The sequence below is a fragment of the Bufo gargarizans genome, chromosome 5 (genome assembly GCF_014858855.1).
Source record: "Bufo gargarizans isolate SCDJY-AF-19 chromosome 5, ASM1485885v1, whole genome shotgun sequence".
Lineage (NCBI taxonomy): Eukaryota > Metazoa > Chordata > Amphibia > Anura > Bufonidae > Bufo > Bufo gargarizans.
In genome coordinates this window covers 47408172-47429006 of record NC_058084.1, presented here as the reverse complement: position 1 = coordinate 47429006, position 20835 = coordinate 47408172, and the positions used below count along the sequence as shown (strand labels likewise).

Here is a 20835-nt window from a genome sequence, read left to right as displayed (position 1 = left end):
GTAAAGAAAAACGAGTGGCCATCATTACTTTATTAAAAGAAGGTCAGTCAGTGCGAAAAATTGGGAAAACTTTGAAAGTGTCCCCAAGTGCAGTCACAAAAACCATCAAGCGCTACAAAGAAACTGGCTGACATGCGGACCGCCCCAGGAAAGGAAGACCAAGAGTCACCTCTGCTGCAGAGGATAAGTTCATCCGAGTCACCAGCCTCAGAAATCGCAGGTTAACAGCAGCTCAGATTAGAGACCAGGTCAATGCCACACAGAGTTCTAGCAGCAGACACATCTCTAGAACAACTGTTAAGAGGAGACTGTGTGAATCAGGCCTTCATGGTAGAATATCTGCTAGGAAACCACTGCTAAGGACAGGCAACAAGCAGAAGAGACTTGTTTGGGCTAAAGAACACAAGGAATGGACATTAGACCAGTGGAAATCTGTGCTTTTGTCTGATGAGTCCAAATGTGAGATCTTTGGTTCCAACCACCGTGTCTTTGTGCGACGCAGAAAAGGTGAACGGATGGACTCTACATGCCTGGTTCCCACCGTGAAGCATGGAGGAGGAGGTGTGATGGTGTGGGGGTGCTTTGCTGGTGACACTGTTGGGGATTTATTCAAAATTGAAGGCATACTGAACCAGCATGGCTACCACAGCATCTTGCAGCGGCATGCTATTCCATCCGGTTTGCGTTTAGTTGGACCATCATTTATTTTTCAACAGGACAATGACCCCAAACACACCTCCAGGCTGTGTAAGGGCTATTTGACCATGAAGGAGAGTGATGGGGTGCTGCGCCAGGTGACCTGGCCTCCACAGTCACCGGACCTGAACCCAATCGAGATGGTTTAGGGTGAGCTGGACCGCAGAGTGAAGGCAAAAGGGCCAACAAGTGCTAAGCATCTCTGGGAACTCCTTCTAGACTGTTGGAAGACCATTTCAGGTGACTACCTCTTGAAGCTCATCAAGAGAATGCCAAGAGTGTGCAAAGCAGTAATCAAAGCAAAAGGTGGCTACTTTGAAGAACCTAGAATATGACATATTTTCAGTTGTTTCACACTTTTTTGTTATGTATATAATCCCACATGTGTTAATTCATAGTTTTGATGCCTTCAGTGTGAATCTACAATTTTCATAGTCATGAAAATAAAGAAAACTGTTTGAATGAGAAGGTGTGTCCAAACTTTTGGTCTGTACTGTATAATCATGGGACCAAGACAGATGCCTTCAGCTGCCAAGTGCACATGTAACAGGTCAGCCAGTGTCATAGGGACAAAATTGCTCACAGATGCCCTTTAAAAAGTTAGTGTTTCACAGTAAATTGCTATTTGTACAATTGCCTCTAGTTTTCTGATGATTCCTCCTGTGCTCTTTAGGCTTTGCAGAAGCCAATCAGTTCAACTATGGCGATGGAAATGACAATCTGGGGAACAGTGTCCAGCTCGTTTCGTCAACCCTTTCAATCCCGTGTGATGTAGAGAAAGATGCCAGTCACGCCACACAGATTACCTGCTACACCAGGTATGTAGCCTCTGACCGGCCCCTTGGACGGAGGTGACATCTGGACATTTTTAGTGCTATTTTAGCAGTATTGTCAACCATCATAAAATCTGATACTGAATAATAATAAAGTACATTCGATGGGGCCATACCTCCGGGTAGAGAATAGTGAGCTCCGCGGGGGTGGTGCCAGAATATCTTGTAGATCGTAGCAGGCAGGGACCTTTCTCCTTCTGTACCAGTTTTTAACTTGTCTTGTTCATGCTTAGTGCAATCGTCTGTATTATGTATGTGCACCGCTTATCATATGTACAGCGCCATGGAATGGATGGCGCTTTATTAATAATAAATAATAATAATATTCCAACCAGCTGAGCTATTCTGTGTGTGTCTTCAATGGGTATGGAGGAGGAAGTCACTGTCACAGATATGACAGCAGCTTATCTCCTGGGAGAACAAAAGGATCGAGCATTAAAGTCTATCATGTGTTGATGGAGAGTCGGGAGCTCCCCATACACATTAGATGGTCACCCGGCCCTGCTGAAAATGCCCTGGTTTGCCTGTTTTTGGTCCGCTTTGCATATATTTGCAGTATTAGGCCTTATTCACATGTCAGTATTTAGTCAGTGATTTCCATCAGTGATTTTGAGCCAAAACCAGGTGCGGCTCTAAACACAGAGCAGGTGCAGATCTTTCCCTTCTACCTTATGTTTGTGGAGGCTCCAATCCTGGTTTTGGCTCACAAATCACTGATGGAAATCACTGGCCAAAACACTGATGTGTGAATAAGGCCTCATGCACATGACCGTTGTGTGTTTTGCGGTCCGCAAACCACGGATCAGCAAAACACGGATGGCGGAACGGCACAGACAGCCCTTAATATAACTGCCTATTCTTGTCCGCATCTTTTGCGGCCCCATTGAAGTGAATGGGTCCGCATCCGAGCCAAAACTGCGGCTCGGATGCGGACCAAAACAACGGCCGTGTGCATGAGGCCTAAGGCCTTATCCTGGCAAAGCAGTAGGGCTTTATAAAAAGGGCTCTGTGACCTATGTGGTGGACATTGTGCAAGGAGAGAATAGATCAGCTCTGACAATCACCTATTGTGAATGGAGGATCCTGTCTTATCTGTAGACAGCGGTGATATCATTACAGGTAGGATCGGAATGACAGATAAGTAGATTACTGCGGTAAAGCTATCTGTAGAGATCTAAAAGTGATGCCTATTATTAGGCTTGGTGGCCAGTGCGAGAACTGCAGGATTTTATGTTTTTTTTGTTTAAATATAGATACTGACATGGAAAATGACATAAACCATTCTTTAAACAAAAAACATGCTTTGAACAATAGGTCACATTTCCTTTAAGTCTACATAACGGTCCAGATTTACTAACGTGACCATGCCTAGAATCTGTCTAAAAAGGGGCCTAAACTGGAACAGTAAGGGTCCTACCTTTTTTTGGGGTCTTGTTCAAAAAGGGGCAGGGCTTGGCAGGAAGGCCATGGCTCTTTGGAAAAGGCACGGCTCAAGATGTAGCATTTTGCTCCCAAATTGCCCCACAATTCTGGGGTAAAATTCTGTCTCAACCATTAGGTGGTACAGAGTTAGATAAAAGTGTCTGTCCCTGCATCACCTTTCTCACCCACCTGAGCCTCTGTGATAAATCTGGAGCAGGTCTAGACAGCCGGTCTACGTTGACGCCTTCTATAGCTTTATAGATGCTTTTCTGGTAGGTTTCCTTTAATATTCGTGGTGTTTAAAGAACTGAAATATAAAATGAAACTGACATTTTCCTGTGTTGCAGACCCATGCCGGAAGATTATTACCTGGTGAAAGTGACCGTAGACGGCATTCCTTCGATCACCCCCAACTGTTATGGATACTACAATTACTGGTGGTGTATGTTCCATGTATGTACGCATAATTTGTTCCAAATATTTCTCCACTAAGGACACATTTTTCCTGAAGATTGACTGACTGTAGGTGGGTTTCACTGTCAGGACCTATTGTATTGGTATCGCTGGCCAGTACGTCCTTATTTACCCTGTGCAATGAGCATGATTTGGGTACATTGACACCACTTATGCAGTGGGTCAGGATATGGGTGGATAATAGTTTGTAGTTTGTTCGTGATGCCAATTGCAGCGTGCGCAGGGTACTATGACAGGGTCCTCCCAAGGTGTTATAACACACGTCCCAGGTTAGAAATGCCAGAGTGGTATAATGGTCTATAATGTCTCTGTATGGTGGTGATAATGGTGTCAACGGTGTCTCCTATCTGGGTACGGCTGGACTCCTGGCTCCTGGCTCACTTGCAATAAATTGAGTGTAGTGATAGTAGGAGAAATAGAGGAATTTTGCAGCAGAAATCGATGTCCAGACCTTTAGGTGAAGTTCAAACTTTTCTTTACTGATGATAACTTGAATCCAAACTGAATACAGCTTTGGTCTTTGGTTCCAGCAGGTTTTGGCAATGGTTGGCAGGAATAAATCTTCTGCACTATAAATCTGGAGCTTGCAGGAAAAGACGTCTGCTTAGTAGCTCTGTAACTGTGGCAGGAATTTAGCTTCTGGACTTCTCTTTATCTTCTGCTTTGAAGTGACTGACTAGCTGAGGAGGAATATGGCTTCTCCTAGGTCTCTGGACTTTACTCACAGATATATTCTCAGGGAATGCTTTTGTCCTGGAACTCTGGAGGTTGTCTGCTGTTTCTGTCATCCAGCTGAGGCTGCAAGGCTCAGTCTGGGTATGTGATCAATGTCTCAGCCGAGACAAGATCCTGGCTTTCTTTCCTATACAGGGGGACTCCTGAACTCTATCACACAGCCTTCCCCAGCAGGAGTGGCTGGCACACTGACCTAACTTCCTTCTCCACCCATACTGCAGGATGTGGGAACAGTCTACACCTCCACAGAGGGGGAGATAAGCTAGAATAAACCATTCCAGCCTAGATATACTAAACTAATACCTTACCAACGCATTGCTGCCACCTGCTGGTCAACCTGGGAAACTACAACAATAATTGTATTTAATGCAGTGTTTAGATGCACAGTTGTGAAGACATGAGCGAAATCGTATCAGATGACAAATGTAAAGGCTCTTAGGAGATAGTAGCAGGGTAGAGAAGTGTCGTAACACAACTCTGGGGTGTTACACCTGCAGCCAAGGCCGGTGTATAAGATGCGTTTTGGACCTGTAGTACTTTGGGTACCATCACCCAGTTCCTCTGATCCAGTTTTTAAAACCCACCCAGCTTTGGAGTCCATGCCGGCCATTCCCGGCCATAGCCAGGGACCTACTACTATGATGCAATGTTGCTTATTTTCGGCATGGTAACAGGAGCAGATAGGTGTAGTGATGGCCCAATATTTTCTAGCTATTCCCCTAGCAGTCACTATTTATATGACTAGTGTGCACACTGCTCACTTCTGGGATCCCTTCCTCAAAAAAAAACACATGAATCCCATCCAGCCAGGTAGAAAGTGCAGCGTTGGCCACCGATGTTTGAGTTGAAGGAAGTTGCAGTCTCATTTGTCCTCATAACTTTCATAGACTTGAGCGGAAGGGCCACACACATGTATTGCCAACTCTCCTATATATGGTAGAAATCGGGAGTCAGGTGCCATCCATATCGCCCGCCACCTTTAACTAGGACCTGCCAGCAGCTGATCTCTTTTACCACCAACCACTTTCTGCCCTGCCTAATGTAGGGGTGTAGGTAGTCCCACGTAAGTCTGTGGGTGAAACAGCTGTGCACTGTGAGTGTCCCCTCTTTTAGGACAGTACTACATGGCCCCCCATAAGGATTGTATAATTGGTCCCCGATGACACAGGGTTATACCCATTACATGTATGAGAACCAAAGATGGAGAAATTGCATCCCATCATTTCTGCATTAGTGCCGGAGACTTCACTGTTTGTAGTCTCTTCTAGGCCAGCAGCTACGTATACCATGCTGATGAAGATATGACATAACCTATGTTCTATATATATATATATATATATATATTTATGGTGCTAAAGTTTTTTCTGCTCCAGACAGGTTGGAGACACCAAGCCTCGTCTGAACACATGATGGGCAGTGTTACCTGTGCAGCAGAACTTAGTGACGTGTTAGTCTGTATCCTGCAGACCGGGCAGAGCTCACTCCCAGATGCTCTGTTCTTATTCTCAAGCATCTAATCCTCATCCTCGCTATTGTGCATCTGAAGACTGCAACTAGTGTTTTCTTAGACAACAATAAGTGAACGTCGGATGTATTAATAGCATTACAGTCACCACAACCCAATTTTTTTGCCTTTTTTTAAATGTATTTGGTATTTGATAGTATACATTTCATTGTATGACTTATGTTGTACTGATTAAGTATTATAATTCAGAGCTGCATTCACAACTTAGCCAGCTTCAGAGCTGAAAGCTTTCAGCTTTTCTTGCTGACTCAGTGGAGGGGAGCAGAGGTGTCTGTCTGACTGAGGCTTGGTTTTAGGGATGGCTGACTGGCCTGTTCCCAAGATCTTCATTTCCTGGGAGGTGCCTGAGAATTTGTACTTCCTAGAGAAACCTAGGAATGGAAACCTTCTGGACCACAAGAGACTTTACCACTAATTCCTTCAATGCAGTAGTAGACCACCAAAGATTTGACCACTAACCATCTCACTATGTAAAGGGTATGAACACCTTTGGGGGAATCTTTTTTTTTTTTAATTGCATTGTATGCATTTTGAGATAAACAATTGGTTTTATTTAATTTATTTCAATTGTATTTTATTAAAAACGTTGAACCCCTGTCTCTGTGCAGCCTTTGCTTTCTCTCTGAACTTTCACTCTGTCCCATAAGGCAGCTCAGCTTAGCTTGTCTCTGATCTTATATACACTCATTATAGCTCAACTCTTATCTTACTTCTTATCTTAATTTAGAGATAGGGTTATTAGATGACCAGTGCAAAGTGAAAGTGCAGTACGCAGCCCTGCAGGGTGATCGATAGTGAGGTCACAGTGGTAATTGCTAACCAAGGGTGTCTTTGGTACTCACAGTTTATATATATACCCTGGGCAGGTGTACAGGGGTCCTCTGGGGCTCTCGCGTGTATAGGGACTAGGCCGGTGGTAGGTGAGGTGCCCTGAGTGTTGCAGATTTAATGTGCTGGTGGCAAGATCCCTTTAAGTTCGTGACGCCAGTGCCGGTAACGGTGGCACACTGATTGATGGTTGTAATAAGTGAGGAACACAAGTTGCAGTGAACCAAAACTTCCTTTTACTGAAACAGTTAACTATTTACAGTCTTTGGTCAAAGTTCTATATGTAAGCAGTAACATGCAGGCTTTATATCAATTGGCAGGCACAATGTTCTTGCAAGATACTCAGAGGGTTAAAACACTTACAGATCAGGCTGCACTTTTCCTCAGAATCCTGTCTGTCTTTATCCCAAGGCCCGTATGCCCTATTGCTGGCTTTATCCTTGGTTAGGGAAACTTCCTCAGGTATATGTCTCCTTGCTTTCAATATATCCTTCTGCCCTTCAGCTCTCTGTTTGGCTGGAAACAACTTGGCTCTGCTCTGCACTGTTATAGGAACTTGGTTTTTCGGGAGGCAACCTCTTCTCCTGGTGGCAACTAGAAGCCTGGGCTATCTAGCTGCATATCAGAAGCTGATTCCCAGCTACCCTCTGGCTATGGTGCACACTTCACTTCTGGAATACACAGACTTCTGAACTCCCCTCTCTGGTCTGGACCTGGCTATTTATACTAGGGGTTCAGTAGCTCCCTCTATAGTCTAGGAGGAGGAACTACCCCTAACAGGCCTGGCACACAGGAGATAACATAAATAACATGGCAATCTACATTAAAATGTAATATAAAATGCAGTATAAAATACAATGACTATGTTCCACAAGAGGTGGAGAACAACATGGCCCAATTGACCCTTGTGTAGTGCCCACATTTACCTAGTGGGACACTACAAAAGTACAATTCGCACAGCTAGAAAGTTAACCAAGTAAAATGCAAGACGTACATAGCGTTTAAGGATTATATGGCTGCATTATTTGGACTCAGTGAATGATTTATTTGGGAAGTGAATGGCAGCATTATGGCGGTGATATATGGTAGTGTTATTTAGGCACCGTATGGTAGTATTTTATGCATAAATGAAGTTATTATACACAGGCTTTATTTAGCTTTTGAGTGGCAGTATTGTGTAGGCATTGTACTGAAGTGTTATTTAGCTTTGTGGCAATTTTTATATGTATATATCATTTATATTTATATATATATATCATTTCAGCCACGAATGTACTACACCCCACAGATTAAGAGTATCGCCCCAGTGTCTGGAACTCCAGGTATTTATTACTTCAAATATTATTTATTCTGACTTTTCAAATGGTCAAATATTAGCATTTTATATAATTTAGGAGGCACTCCATATTGTTTTTTAAATCAACATATGTTAAAAAAAAACAAGTGTCATAAATGGTAAATTTTTCTTCTGTAAAATTCTGAATTCAAACTGAGCAAACAACATACTAGTTATTTTTGTCCTGTTCAAGAAAAAGAGCCTCTTGCACATGACCGTATGGCTTTTTCAGTATCTGCAAAAAATACCAATGATGTCTGTGTGCATTCCGTATTTTGTGTAATAGAACAGCTGGCTCCTAATAGAACAGTCCAATCCTTGTTCATAATGCAGACAATAATAGAACAATATTTTTTTGCGGAACGAAAATACAGATATACGGAAACTGAATTCACACAGAGTAACTTCTGTTTTTTTGCTGACCCATAGAAGTGAATGGTTCCCGCATACGGTCAGCGACGTAAAAAAAAACGGAACGGACATGGAAAAAAATACGCTTGTGTGCATGAGGCCTTAGATTGTACTTGGTATGGTCCAAATCTACTCAATGAATACAAAGTTACAATATTAATTGGTTTCCAGGAGGACAATTGTATGTTGAAACCATTATAACTTAAATAATCTGTTCCAAAGCCCCAAAATGTCATCCAAGATAAGAGAAAATTAAGATTTAAGAAAAATAAGAAAATTAAGATTTAAGAAAAATAAGCAGATAATTAAAGGGGTTGTCTGGGTTCAGAGCTGAACCCAGACATCCCTCCATTTTGACCCAGGCAGCCCCCCTGACAGGAGCGTCGGAGCAGTTCATGCTCCAATGCTCTCCTTTGACCTGCGCTAAATCGTGCAGGGCAAAGGCATTTTTTGGAGATCCGGTGATGTACCGGGGCTCTCCATAGGGCTGCCAGTAAAACAGCTAGGGCAGCGTTAAAGCACGCCCATCAGAGGATAGATCATCAGTTAAAACAAAGTGCAGAACCCCTTTAAAGGGATTGTTCACTATAGTCAATCTTTATTGTTGTTTGATTTTTTTTGTCATCAGTAAGCTGATTACAAGGTTTCCAAACCAGCTAGAATCTGTAGGGAAATCAGACACAGAGGGACAAATGTCTAAAAAAAATGTCTAAAAGAAAAACCCACAGCAACCAATCACAACACAAGAATACGACATGACAGCAACAAAGACAGTTTCTTTCATCTCCTGAAAGTGTTACATTTCCCTGCAGCGCCACCACTGGGGAAATAAAGCATTACACAGTTTCCTACATTTCTAGCTAGTAAATCAGATGCTATATACTTGAAATGTCCTAATAGGGCATTCAAAAATAAGTTTTCTAAACCAGGCGACCAATTACTATAGGGTAACGTGGACTGGGTTTTGTAGTTCATCTCGACCCTTTTTTTGCTCATTTTTCAGGTTCTATGATCACAATCACAGGCACAATCTTTACTGACGTCTATGGCAGTAATACTGCCTTAAGTTCTAATGGAAGAAATGTCAGAGTTCTCAGGTAAGTCATTTACCTAACCACCTCCGCTCCCCTAGCTTAAACCCCCTTAATGACCAGACCACTTTTTACAATTCTGCACTACACTACTTTCACGGTTTATTTCTCGGTCATACAACTTACCACCCAAATGGATTTTACCTCCTTTTCTTCTCACTAATAGAGCTTTCATTTGGTGGTATTTCATTGCTGCTGACATTTTTTCTTTTTTGTTATTAATCGAAATTGACCGAAATTTTCACTTTCAGTTGAAAAATGTTTCAAATAAAACTACATTTCTATATAATTTTTTTTCAAAATTTATTGTTCTACATGTCTTTGATAAAAAAAATGCAATAAGTGTATATTTATTGGTTTGCGCAAAAGTTATAGCATTTACAAACTATGGTACAAAAATGTGAATTTCCGCATTTTGAAGCAGCTCTGACTTTCTGAGCACCTGTCATGTTTCCTAAGGTTCTACAATGCCCAGACAGTAGAAACACCCCACAAATGACCCCATTTCGGAAAGTAGACACCCTAAGGTATTCGCTGATGGGCATAGTGAGTTCATAGAACTTTTTATTTTTTGTCACAAGTTAGCGTAAAATGATTCATTATTTTTTATTTATTTTTTCTTACAAAGTCTCATATTCCACTAACTTGTGACATAAAATAAAATTTTACATGAACTCACCATACCCCTCACGGAATACCTTGGGGTGTCTTCTTTCCAAAATGGGGTCACTTGTGGGGTATTTATACTGCCCTGGCATTTTAGGGGCACTAAAGCGTGAGAAGAAGTATGGAATCCAAATGCGTAAAAAATGCCCTGTGAAATCATAAAGGTACTCATTGGAATTTGGGCCCCTTTGCGCACCTAGGCTGCAAAAAAGTGTCACACATGTGGTATCGCCGTACTCAGGAGAAGTAGGGCAATGTGTTTCGGGGTGTATTTTTACATATACCCATGCTGGGTGAGAGAAATATCTCTGTAAAATACAACTTTTCCCATTTTTTAATACAAAGTTGTCATTTTACAGAGATATTTCTCTCACCCAGCATGGGTATATGTAAAAAAAACACCCCAAAACACATTGCCCTACTTCTCCTGAGTACGGCGATACCACATGTGTGACATTTTTTTGCAGCCTAGGTGCGCAAAGGGGCCCAAATTCCAATGAGTACCTTTTAGGAGGGCATTTTTAGACATTTGGATTCCAGACTTCTTCTCACGCTTTAGGGCCCCTAAAATGCCAGGGCAGTATAAATACCCCACATGTGACCCCATTTTGGAAAGAAGACACCCCAAAGTATTCCGTGAGGGTCATGGCGAGTTCATAGAAGTTGTTTTTTTTTTGGCACAAGTTAGCGGAAATTGATTTTATTTTGTTTTTTTCTCACAAAGTCTCCCTTTCCGCTAACTTGTGACAAAAAGTACAATCTTTCATGGACTCAATATGCCCCTCAGCGATTACCTTGGGGTGTCTACTTTCCGAAATGGGGTCATTTGTGGGGTATGTTTACTGTTCTGGAATTTTGGGCGGAGCTAAATTGTGAGCAACCCTGTAAAGCCTAAAGGTACTCATTGGACTTTCGGCCCCTTTACACACCTAGGCTGCAAAAAAGTGTCACACATGTGGTATCGCCGTACTCAGGAGAAGTAGGGCAATGTGTTTAGGGGTGTATTTTTACATATACCCATGCTGGGTGAGAGAAATATCTCTGTAAAATGACAACTTTGTATAAAAAAATTGGAAAAGTTGTCATTTACAGAGATATTTATCTCACCCAGCATAGGTATATGTAAAAATACACCCCAAAACACATTGTCGTACTTCTCCTGAGTACGGAGATACCACATATGTGACACTTTTTTGCAGCCTAGGTGCGCAAAGGGGCCCAAATTCCTTTTAGGAGGTCATTTTTAGACATTTGGATTCCAGACTTCTTCTCACGCTTTAGGGCCCCTAAAATGCCAGGGCAGTATAAATACCCCACAAGTGACCCCATTTTGGAAAGAAGACACCCCAAGGTATTCAATGAGGGGCATGGCGAGTTCATAGAAAAAAAAAATTTTGCCACAAGTTAGCGGAAATTGATTTTTTTTTTCTCACAAAGTCTCCCTTTCCGCTAACTTGGGACACAAATTTCAGTCTTTCATGGACTCAAGTTCCTAGAATATTTTTTTTTTGGCACACGTTAGCGGAAAATGATTCTTTTTTTTTCTCTTACAAAGTCTCATATTCCATTAACTTGTGACAAAAAATAAAATTTTACATGAACTCGCCATGCCCCTCACGAAATACCTTGGGGTGTCTTCTTTCCAAAATGGGGTCACTTGTGGGGTATTTATACTGCCCTGGCATTTTAGGGGCCCTAAAGCGTGAGAAGAAGTCTAAAATATAAATGTCTAAAAAATTTTACGCATTTGGATTCCGTGAGGGGTATGGTGAGTTCATGTGAGATTTTATTTTTTGTCACAAGTTAGTGGAATATGAGACTTTGTAAGAAAAAAAAAAAAAAAAAACGATTTCCGCTAACTTGTGCCAAAAAAATAAAAAATCTTCTATGAACTCGCCACGCCCCTCAAAAGTGATCTTTATAGCGCCGCAGCGATTTTACGGTGTTTTTGCAGTGATCAGAAAAAAAAATTCTGTCACTGTGGAGGGGCGGACTGAACGCAAGTGTGCGCACAAGATCAGGCCTGATCGGGCAACCACTGCGTTTTTTGTAGAGCCTATAGAACATGTCCTATTCTTGTCCGCAATTGCGGACAAGAAAAGGCATTTTACATATAGTTCTGGCAATGTATGGATCCGCAAAATGAGGAAAGCACATTGCCGGTGTCCGTGTTTTGCAGATCCGCGGTGTCCGTGTTTTGCGGATCCGTCAGGTGTGCATGACTGGTCAGGTGTGCATGACTGCTTGGAGATCGCCACGCCTCCAATATATACTATATATCTATACAATATATACTATATATCTATATATATATATCCAATTCTTTGTAGTATATATTGGAGGCGTGGCGATCTCCAAGCAGTCATGCACACCTGACCAGTTAGTATGCCCTGGAGGCTTGTTTTAAAGTCAGTATAAAACTGAGTCTGCTTATATAGCACCTACCAGTAGCCATTTGGCTCCAGGAGAAGTATATAGTGGGCTCAGCATGCATGTTGGTACTTGCATCCCTGGATCCGATGAAAGCTGTAATGGCATCGGACGGGGTTAAAAGCAGAGTGTGCTTGGCGTGCATGCTGTACCTGCGCTCCCTGGACTTTGTGTGGCTGTCGTGGCCCATAACAGGTAGAAACTAGTGTTAGGGACCACTCATGAAGGCGACCTTGACGTGGTAAGTGGCTTATTACGCTTTGGCCAAAATGTACACCAATGCCTCATTCAACATCCAGCATAAAGGCAGGGCAGAGTGCTGGTTGCAGAGTGCGATTGCATTTGTGTTTTTGCGCTTGTATCTGTATTTCGCCATAGCAATCTGCACCTGCTAGGGGTTGTGCGGGCTGAATCCCCCACTATTTGACTCATCTATAGTTATGCTACTGTGCTATGTAAGCAGTGTATAATGGCAAACTATGGTGACAGACTCCCTTTAAAATGTCAGAGAGCAGAAATAAGGAGCCCGTCAGATTAGCTAGCTGATGGAGCAGAGACCAAATTCTGATCCCTCTATTAGAGAATCTCAGCCCTGTACAGAAAAAAGGGCTCCGTATTTGAAATAAAGACTAATTTAAAAAAAGATTTTTAGCTCAATATGAAAGAATAATGCAATAATGAAAAAAATGATCCCCAAAGGTGTAGATAGTCTTTACTGCTACAACACTGGCAGTATAATAGCATGCTGGTGGTTTAGTGTACAAAAGGCTAGTGATAGCTTCCCTTAGGGCTCATGTACACAACCATTGCCTGTTTTCATGTCTGCAAATTGCAGATCCGCAAAACGCAGACACCCGCCATGTGCGTTCCACAATTTGCGGAATGAAAAGTCTGGCCCATAATAGAACAGTCCTATTCTTGTCTATAAAGCGGACAAGAATAGGATATGTTCTATCATTTTGTGAATGTCACGGAACAGAGGTGTGGATGTGGACAGAACATGGAGTGCTGTCTGCATATTTTGCGGCTTCATTAAAGTGAATGGTCCACATCCCAAACCACAATTGTGTGTGTAAGCCCTTAGGCAGTGTTCCTTCTGAACAACCTGGATATTATAGAGTAATGTACCGTAATCCTGCAAATTTTGTAGCAATGGTCTCTAACCTACTGTATGGCTTTCCAGCTGCTGTGACAACCTCCGACTGTCATGACATGCTAGGAGTTATTCTGGGAATCACAACTCAGGTTAGAGTGAGGCGAGAAAAAATAAACTGTATAAGGCCCTGTTCACATGGCGCAATTTGTGACGGCAAAATCTTCCATTTATTCAGTAACTACCGTAGTTTTTCAATTTGAATTCCATGGACCTGAACACGATTCAGCCCCACTGAATGAAGCTGCAAGTGAATACCGCACCAAGAAAGTACACCCCCTGTCTTTGCGAGGTCCTGGCTTTAAACCACTGGCCACACGAACGGCAGCACGGCCTCACATTTAAAACAATGGGAGGCGGATTCTATACGGCTACCTGCTGGGTTTTTGGGTGGGAGTCCATGCCAAAATTCAAGGAAAAATCAAGGAAATTTCATTGACTATTCCTCAGGATATCCCATCATCTGCAATCGATCGTATGGAAATGCACAATCATAATGCAAGAAATGTAGATCCTCAGCACCACGAAACGCTTGATGATGTTTTGGCTTTTTATAGGGAATGGATTTTTAATTCAGATTTTTGTTCTATTTCACAGGGTTTACGCTGGAGGAATGCCGTGTGAACTGCTGATTCCTAACTCTGATACGTTGTAAGTCATGAGTAACTCAATGTCTTGGAAGGACACAGTTGCCTCCAAAATTTTAAATAAACGACTTGTTGACATCTGCATTGACTTTTCCATCATATTGTTCCGTCAGACAATCAGAAAGACAGAAAAAATGTTTTAATCCTCATTCTTTAAAAGTGAATTTGTCACCTACTTTTACTATATGAAACTGATGGCAATTAGTGATTAGCGGCATGGGCAATATTCGTTTTCGCGATATTTCACACATTTTTTGCATAATATTTGCGATAAATTAGCAAATTCTAGAATTCGTGATCTCCAGTCATTATTCTCGCGATTGCGCAAATCAGCACTAATGATGCGCATATTTTTTGCGCAATACATGCAACTTCACTTTTTATTAGGTCTGAGTAAATATTACTGATTGGTGCACTAAGTATTGTTGTGACATCACAGCACTATGTCTGCAGCATGCATGTATGGACAAATGGTATGCAAATTAGTTCCAAACTGTCCAGCGGGTTGTCAACAATGGTTCAAGGAGCCCGAGCCTTCCTCTCCCTCAGAACCCAAGACCACCCATTCACTTGTTCTCAGTCCCTCTCCTTCCAGGCCGCCCCCTCCTCTGTGATGTCACTTCTTCTTTTGAACTCCGCCCGCATCATTGGCGCCTGCCCCAGCTGAATCTTGCACAAGGGCAGAGACTTCCCTGCTGTGAGCATGGACTCACTGTAGGTAATCCGCATTCGCTGAGCCCTGTGACGAGAGTCCGATGCCCACAGCTGGGAAGTCTCTGCACTTAGGTGAAATGCCACCAAGGCAAGCGCTAACGATGTGGGCAAAGAAGTATGTGACGTCGCCGAGGAGGGAGTGGGCTAGAAGGCGAGGTACTGGGTACAAGCAAATAGGCAGGCTTGGGCTGTGGGTACAAGTGAAGGGGAGGTCTTGGGCTCCTTGATCCGTTGGCGACGCCCCGCTGGACACTTTGGACCTAATTTGCATACCAAATAAAGTTATTTTTCTGGCGTTTTGAAAAATCACTAACCCAGACAAATCATTCAATCCGTTTAACCGATCAGTGTTTTTCTACTTTTCTGTTCATCTGATGAAACAAAATAAGGCCTCTTTCACACGAACATATTTCTTTTTTCATTTCCGTTCCGTTTTTGCGGTTTTCATTTGCAGTCCATATGCAGAACCATTCATTTCTATGGTTCCGCAAAAAAAAAAAAAACGGAAAGTGCATTCAGTTTCCGTATTTCCATATATCCGTTCCGCTAAAAGATAGAACTTGTCCTCTAATAACGTTCTGTCGTTCCATTCAAGTCAACACATCCGTATGTCATCCGTATTTTGCCGCAAAAAACGGATCACATACGGAAACCATACGGAGATGGTTTTGTAACAGCGGATCCGTGAAAAACTTCCTGCAAAATACAGAAAAATACATACAGTTGTGTGAAAGAGGCCTGACAGAAAATTCTACATCAAATGAAAGAAGCCCTAGGGAGTTAGAAAGTATTCTGTTTCTACCAATTCTATGAATTCTACTGTTCAGTGTTAGCACTAGGGGGCGCTAGCTACACAGTATTTTACATTCACTTTATGATATAAGATATGCAGTATTACAGACTGTGTAACAACTGTGTAATCTCCATCCTAGGTACGGGTTACAGCTGAACAACGCATACAGCGATTATGGTTTCATGGTTTGCCGTAATACAGGGACATACGTCGGTAAGCCGCACCTTCTCATTTGTATTCCTGTACCGTCTGATATTTTTTTTTTCAGTTTAGAATCACTTAGTTCATCATGAAAATAAGAAAACTCAGAGCATGGAATCCACCTGTCTACTGCAGCTTTAAGGGTGAATTTGCAGCCGTAGCCGTTTTGTGGTCCGCAAATCGAAGATCTGCAAATTACAGAAGCAGTCACCATATATAATTTATATGGCTTTTTTGTGGCATTTTCTGTTTAAATGGTGTCTTTTTTCAGATTTATTTTTCCCTACAGAGCAGGGGATGATATCACCTGAAAAAACACCATTGCATCAACATTGCAGTAGCACAAACCCACGAGTGCCCTAGATTTCATATTTGCCATCGATTTTCTGGTAACATCTGTAACTAGTGTTTTTCCATCAAAAAATGCACCCAAAAATGCAAAAGTGCAGAAAAACTAGCAAAAAAAATATAATAGGCCATCACTAGTTGTTTGGCTGTTGAGCTGATCAGCTGTTCTGCAGTAGCTCGGTCATCGGAAATCGCCGCTAGAACTACAGTGCGCTGCCAGCATTGTAGTGAACTGCGCTCGCAACTGCAGCTCTGTAGAACCATATGTTTTTTTAAAGGAAAGTATGGACCACCCTCTGGGGTCAGTTACTTTGTAGCGCTCCATAAAAAAGGCCACTGGAAAAAAAAATACAACATGAAAAACATAAAAAGCATAAAAATTGCAGAACACACTGACGTATTGTTTTTTTTCAAGCAAAAAATAAAATAAAACTAAACCTTGCCAACTCGTGGCGGCTTATTCGGCACATTTTTTTTATGTGTAACTTGAGGTATTACCTGTAAAACTGTGTGACATTGGCTGCGGTGAGTGGACAGGACTACAGCTGTGCAGATAAAAAAAAGCAATCATATACTACCATGATGTAACTTTTTTTATTGCTTATGTTACCATAGGACATCACAATATCAGTTTCATCCTGGACAGTAATTTTGGAAGGTAAGTACATGTGAGACAGTAAGGAATATAGTATATCTAGAAAACTCTGGAAGACTAAATCATGGTATCCTGCCTAAAGAAAATCAGTCTAACTAACAGATATAATATATAATATTAGATATAACAGATATATAATATAAAAATAACAAACAGGCGCATGATCAATAAGGCAAGGTGAGCGCGCTACCTCATGTTTTGCCAGTAGTGACCCTGGTACCACTTAAGAAATGTGATCACCTAAGGCAATGGACATAACTAGCAAAGTGTTTAAGTTGCCAGACAAGTGTGGAAGGAACTCTCCAGACAAACTTGATACACTGTGTAATGGCTAGAACAGGGCTTGAGGGGGCGGAGCATGACACAGGGATTAAAAGGACTTACTGATAGGACTTACTTACATATATTGATGACCTATCCTCAGTGTTCCTTCGAAGTATACCTGTCGTCTCAGTTTATTTTTATGTTTCAATGGGGTATTTATTGATGAAAGCATAGAAAATACATATCAGTTCAATACAGAAAAATTCAGGTATTAAACTTGAATATACTTCACATGAAATAACAGTACATGTTGACATTCCTATTGCAATACACAATTTAGCGCAGTTAGTGCAGTATCTGTAGCTTATAAAATAAAGACAGGGTACAAAGTCAGAAGGTGAATTAATGATGTACATCTCAAGTTTATTTTTAATATATCGTACGAACAGGGATGTTAAACATTTTTGTAATATACTTTATTAGGGAAAGATGATTCTTTGTTCTAGAAAACAGGGTATAAAGAGTCTCCTTAGCAAAGCGCTAGCTCAGCGTTGCTAAGGATAGGCCTTTCACACTTGGCTTGTGGCTTTCCGGTTTTGAGATCATCAGAAGATCCCAAAACATTGGCCAAAATGTCTCAGTTTTGTCCCCATAAATTGTCAATGGGGACAAAACAAATCAGGATCATTATTTCAGAAGACTTAAAGGTAGGCAGACAATGTCATAGAGCAGCAGGAAATGCTAGCAGAATGCTTGGGTGTATAGGGAGAGGCATTACCAGTAGAAAGAGGGAGGCGCTCATGCCGCTCTACAGAGCACTAGTGAGACCTCATCTGGAGTATTGTGCGCAGTACTGGAGACCATATCTCCAGAAGGATATTGATACTTTGGAGAGAGTTCAGAGAAGAGCTACTAAACTGGTACATGGATTGCAGGATCAAACTTACCAGGAAAGATTAAAGGACCTTAACATGTATAGCTTGGAAGAAAGACGAGACAGAGGGGATATGATAGAAACTTTAAATACATAAAGGGAATCAACAAGGTAAAAGAGGAGAGAATATTTAAAAGAAGAAAAACTGCTACAAGAGGACATAGTTTTAAATTAGAGGGGCAAAGGTTTAAAAGTAATATCAGGAAGTATTACTTTACTGAGAGAGTAGTGGATGCATGGAATAGCCTTCCTGCAGAAGTGGTAGCTGCAAATACAGTGGAGGAGTTTAAGCATGCATGGGATAGGCATAAGGCCATCCTTCATATAAGATAGGACCAGGGGCTATCCATAGTATTCAGTATATTGGGCAGACTAGATGGGCCAAATGGTTCTTATCTGCCGACACATTCTATGTTTCTATGCGTTCCGTTTCGTTTTGTTGTGTTTTTTGACTGGACACAAAACCATTGCAAGCTGTGGTTTTGTGTCCGGTCTGCGAAATGGAACAAACCGGATCTGGCATGTAAATCAATGTAAGTGAATGATGCCAGATCCCTTTTCTTGTTAGCAAAAAAAGCAGATCCGGCGGCCATTGACTTACAATAATTTTATACTGGATCTGGTTTGTTCAGTTTAGATTTAATACAACCGGATTCAGACGAAATGGATGCATCTGGATGTATTAATTGGAACGAATTAGTTTAATTCTGGTTTTGAGATCCTCTGCCAGATCTCAAAACCGGAAAGCCACAATGCAAGTGTGAAACAGGCCATAGTCTGTCTTCAGTGTTGCTGTACCGAGCACTGAAGACACCTGTGTGTAACATACAGAGGCTTCCGGCCGCCTCTTGTCACCACCACAGTCCCTGACTATACACATATGCGCTATCACTGATATCACCCTGCCCATCTGACTTGTTACACACAGGCGTCTTCAGCGCTCAGTAGAAGTGATGGCTGAAGACGGACTCAGTTAGAGCCAGATATTCACTTTTTACCAGCTGGACCTAATTGATCAAAATTAGTGCTAAGAAAAATGGAGCAGTCGCTCATTAGTGATGAGCGGCATAGGCAACATTCATTTTCGCAATATTTCATGAATTTCTCACATAGTATTCGCAATAAATTTGCGAATTCTTGAATTCACGATCTACAGTCATTATTTTTGCGATCGCGCAAATCGGCACTAATGATGCGCATATTTTTTGCGCAATACATGCAACTTCACATTTTATCAGGTCTGAGTAGATATTACTGATTGGTGCACTAAGTATTGTTGTGACATCACAGCACTATGTCTGTAGCATGTACAGTATGTATGGACAGCAGAGAAACAGTAATCCCTATCACACCACCTAACACCCTGCACTGGAACCTACCAGCTACACTATATCACTATCTGACCTACACTGACTATCTCCCACTAACTATCTGTATTATATATATGAGTTAACTATCTAATGTAATTGGATAAGGAATAGGATCCAGATGAAAGCACAGAGCTCAGCAATGTCACTGCTCTCTCTCTCTCAGAACTGCACAAAAATCAGCTGAAAATGGCTGCTGGGGACGAGGTTCCTATAATATATCCTAATAAATTCTATATAGTAAGGGGTAGGTAACTTTCCTATTGGTTGCTAGGGATGTTGCTAAGCTCAGACAAAGACATTGCAGCCTTCTCATTGGCCCACAAGCAAGAAGGGAGGTTACTGATAGAAAAAAAATCTCGAATATTTGCGATTACGAAGATATAGCACTATATTCTACATCTTCGTGAATTCTCAAAGTGCCGATATTTGCGATAAAAATTTGCGATAAGAATATTCGCTATCAACACCATTGCTCATAGCAACCATTCAATTTCCAGCTTTCATTATCTTCTAGATAACAAAAGCTGCAATCTGATTGGTTGTTGTGGGCAGCTGCTCCCGCCTGGGCCTCATCCTGCATTTCCTGCATTTATATTTGACACAGCCGGGTCCAGACGCCACTTTGTCCTCAAACCTGTTAAATAAAATAATTTACAAACTTTACTACTGGACCTTTTTTCTGTTGCAGGAGTTTACCAGACTTGGCCACATATTTTGTGTCTTCCTTGAATAAGCTGGCCATGTACCAGACGTATGCAGGTAACACACGTTCTTCATTATTGCTTTCGGCTCTCTTTATGTCTTTTTTCATTATATTCAGTACATACGCAATTTCGAACGTTCAGCCTGGACATTTATAACGGTATGCTACGTATTGCTCACAAGATATTTGTGTAAGGTATGCCGGCCTTGAGGTGGCGTTAATTTAGAAAGAGGAACATGTACTTTGTTATTCATGGACCTAGCGCAGGAGAATGTAGTGTTCTTCTCCTCAGGAAGAGGAAACTGTTCACATGCGCCATTTTGGCATAGAGCCTTGATGTTTTCAGCTGCACGTCATGTGGTATATGAGTCACATGGGCTCCCACTATATATATATCCCACTGTTGTCAGATTATTAAAGCACCTCATTTATTTTTTATTTTTTCCTATATATTGCACTTTATTACACATGCGCTTCCACCTCTCAATAACTGATGCTGCGGTACCACAGCGGTATCGCTGCCACTGCTAGACACAAATGACACGTATATGTTGTACTGTGATACCGCGCGATACACTCCCTGCCCGCCTTCACTGTTGTCAGTGC

At 41.7% G+C, this 20835-nt stretch overlaps 1 protein-coding gene across 1 annotated transcript in view; it reads left to right on the top strand.

Annotated features, from left to right (window-relative positions):
- The window catches only part of LOC122939297 (fibrocystin-L-like), a gene marked incomplete at its 3' end in the record, with an annotated part of 164001 nt that overhangs the window by 3267 nt on the left and 139899 nt on the right, over positions 1 to 20835 (top strand). The window contains 8 exon segments of the mRNA XM_044295368.1: positions 1370 to 1514; positions 3299 to 3404; positions 7778 to 7835; positions 9264 to 9357; positions 14198 to 14251; positions 15894 to 15967; positions 16919 to 16961; positions 20215 to 20285. Of these exon segments, the coding sequence (XP_044151303.1) occupies positions 1370 to 1514; positions 3299 to 3404; positions 7778 to 7835; positions 9264 to 9357; positions 14198 to 14251; positions 15894 to 15967; positions 16919 to 16961; positions 20215 to 20285 (645 nt within the window).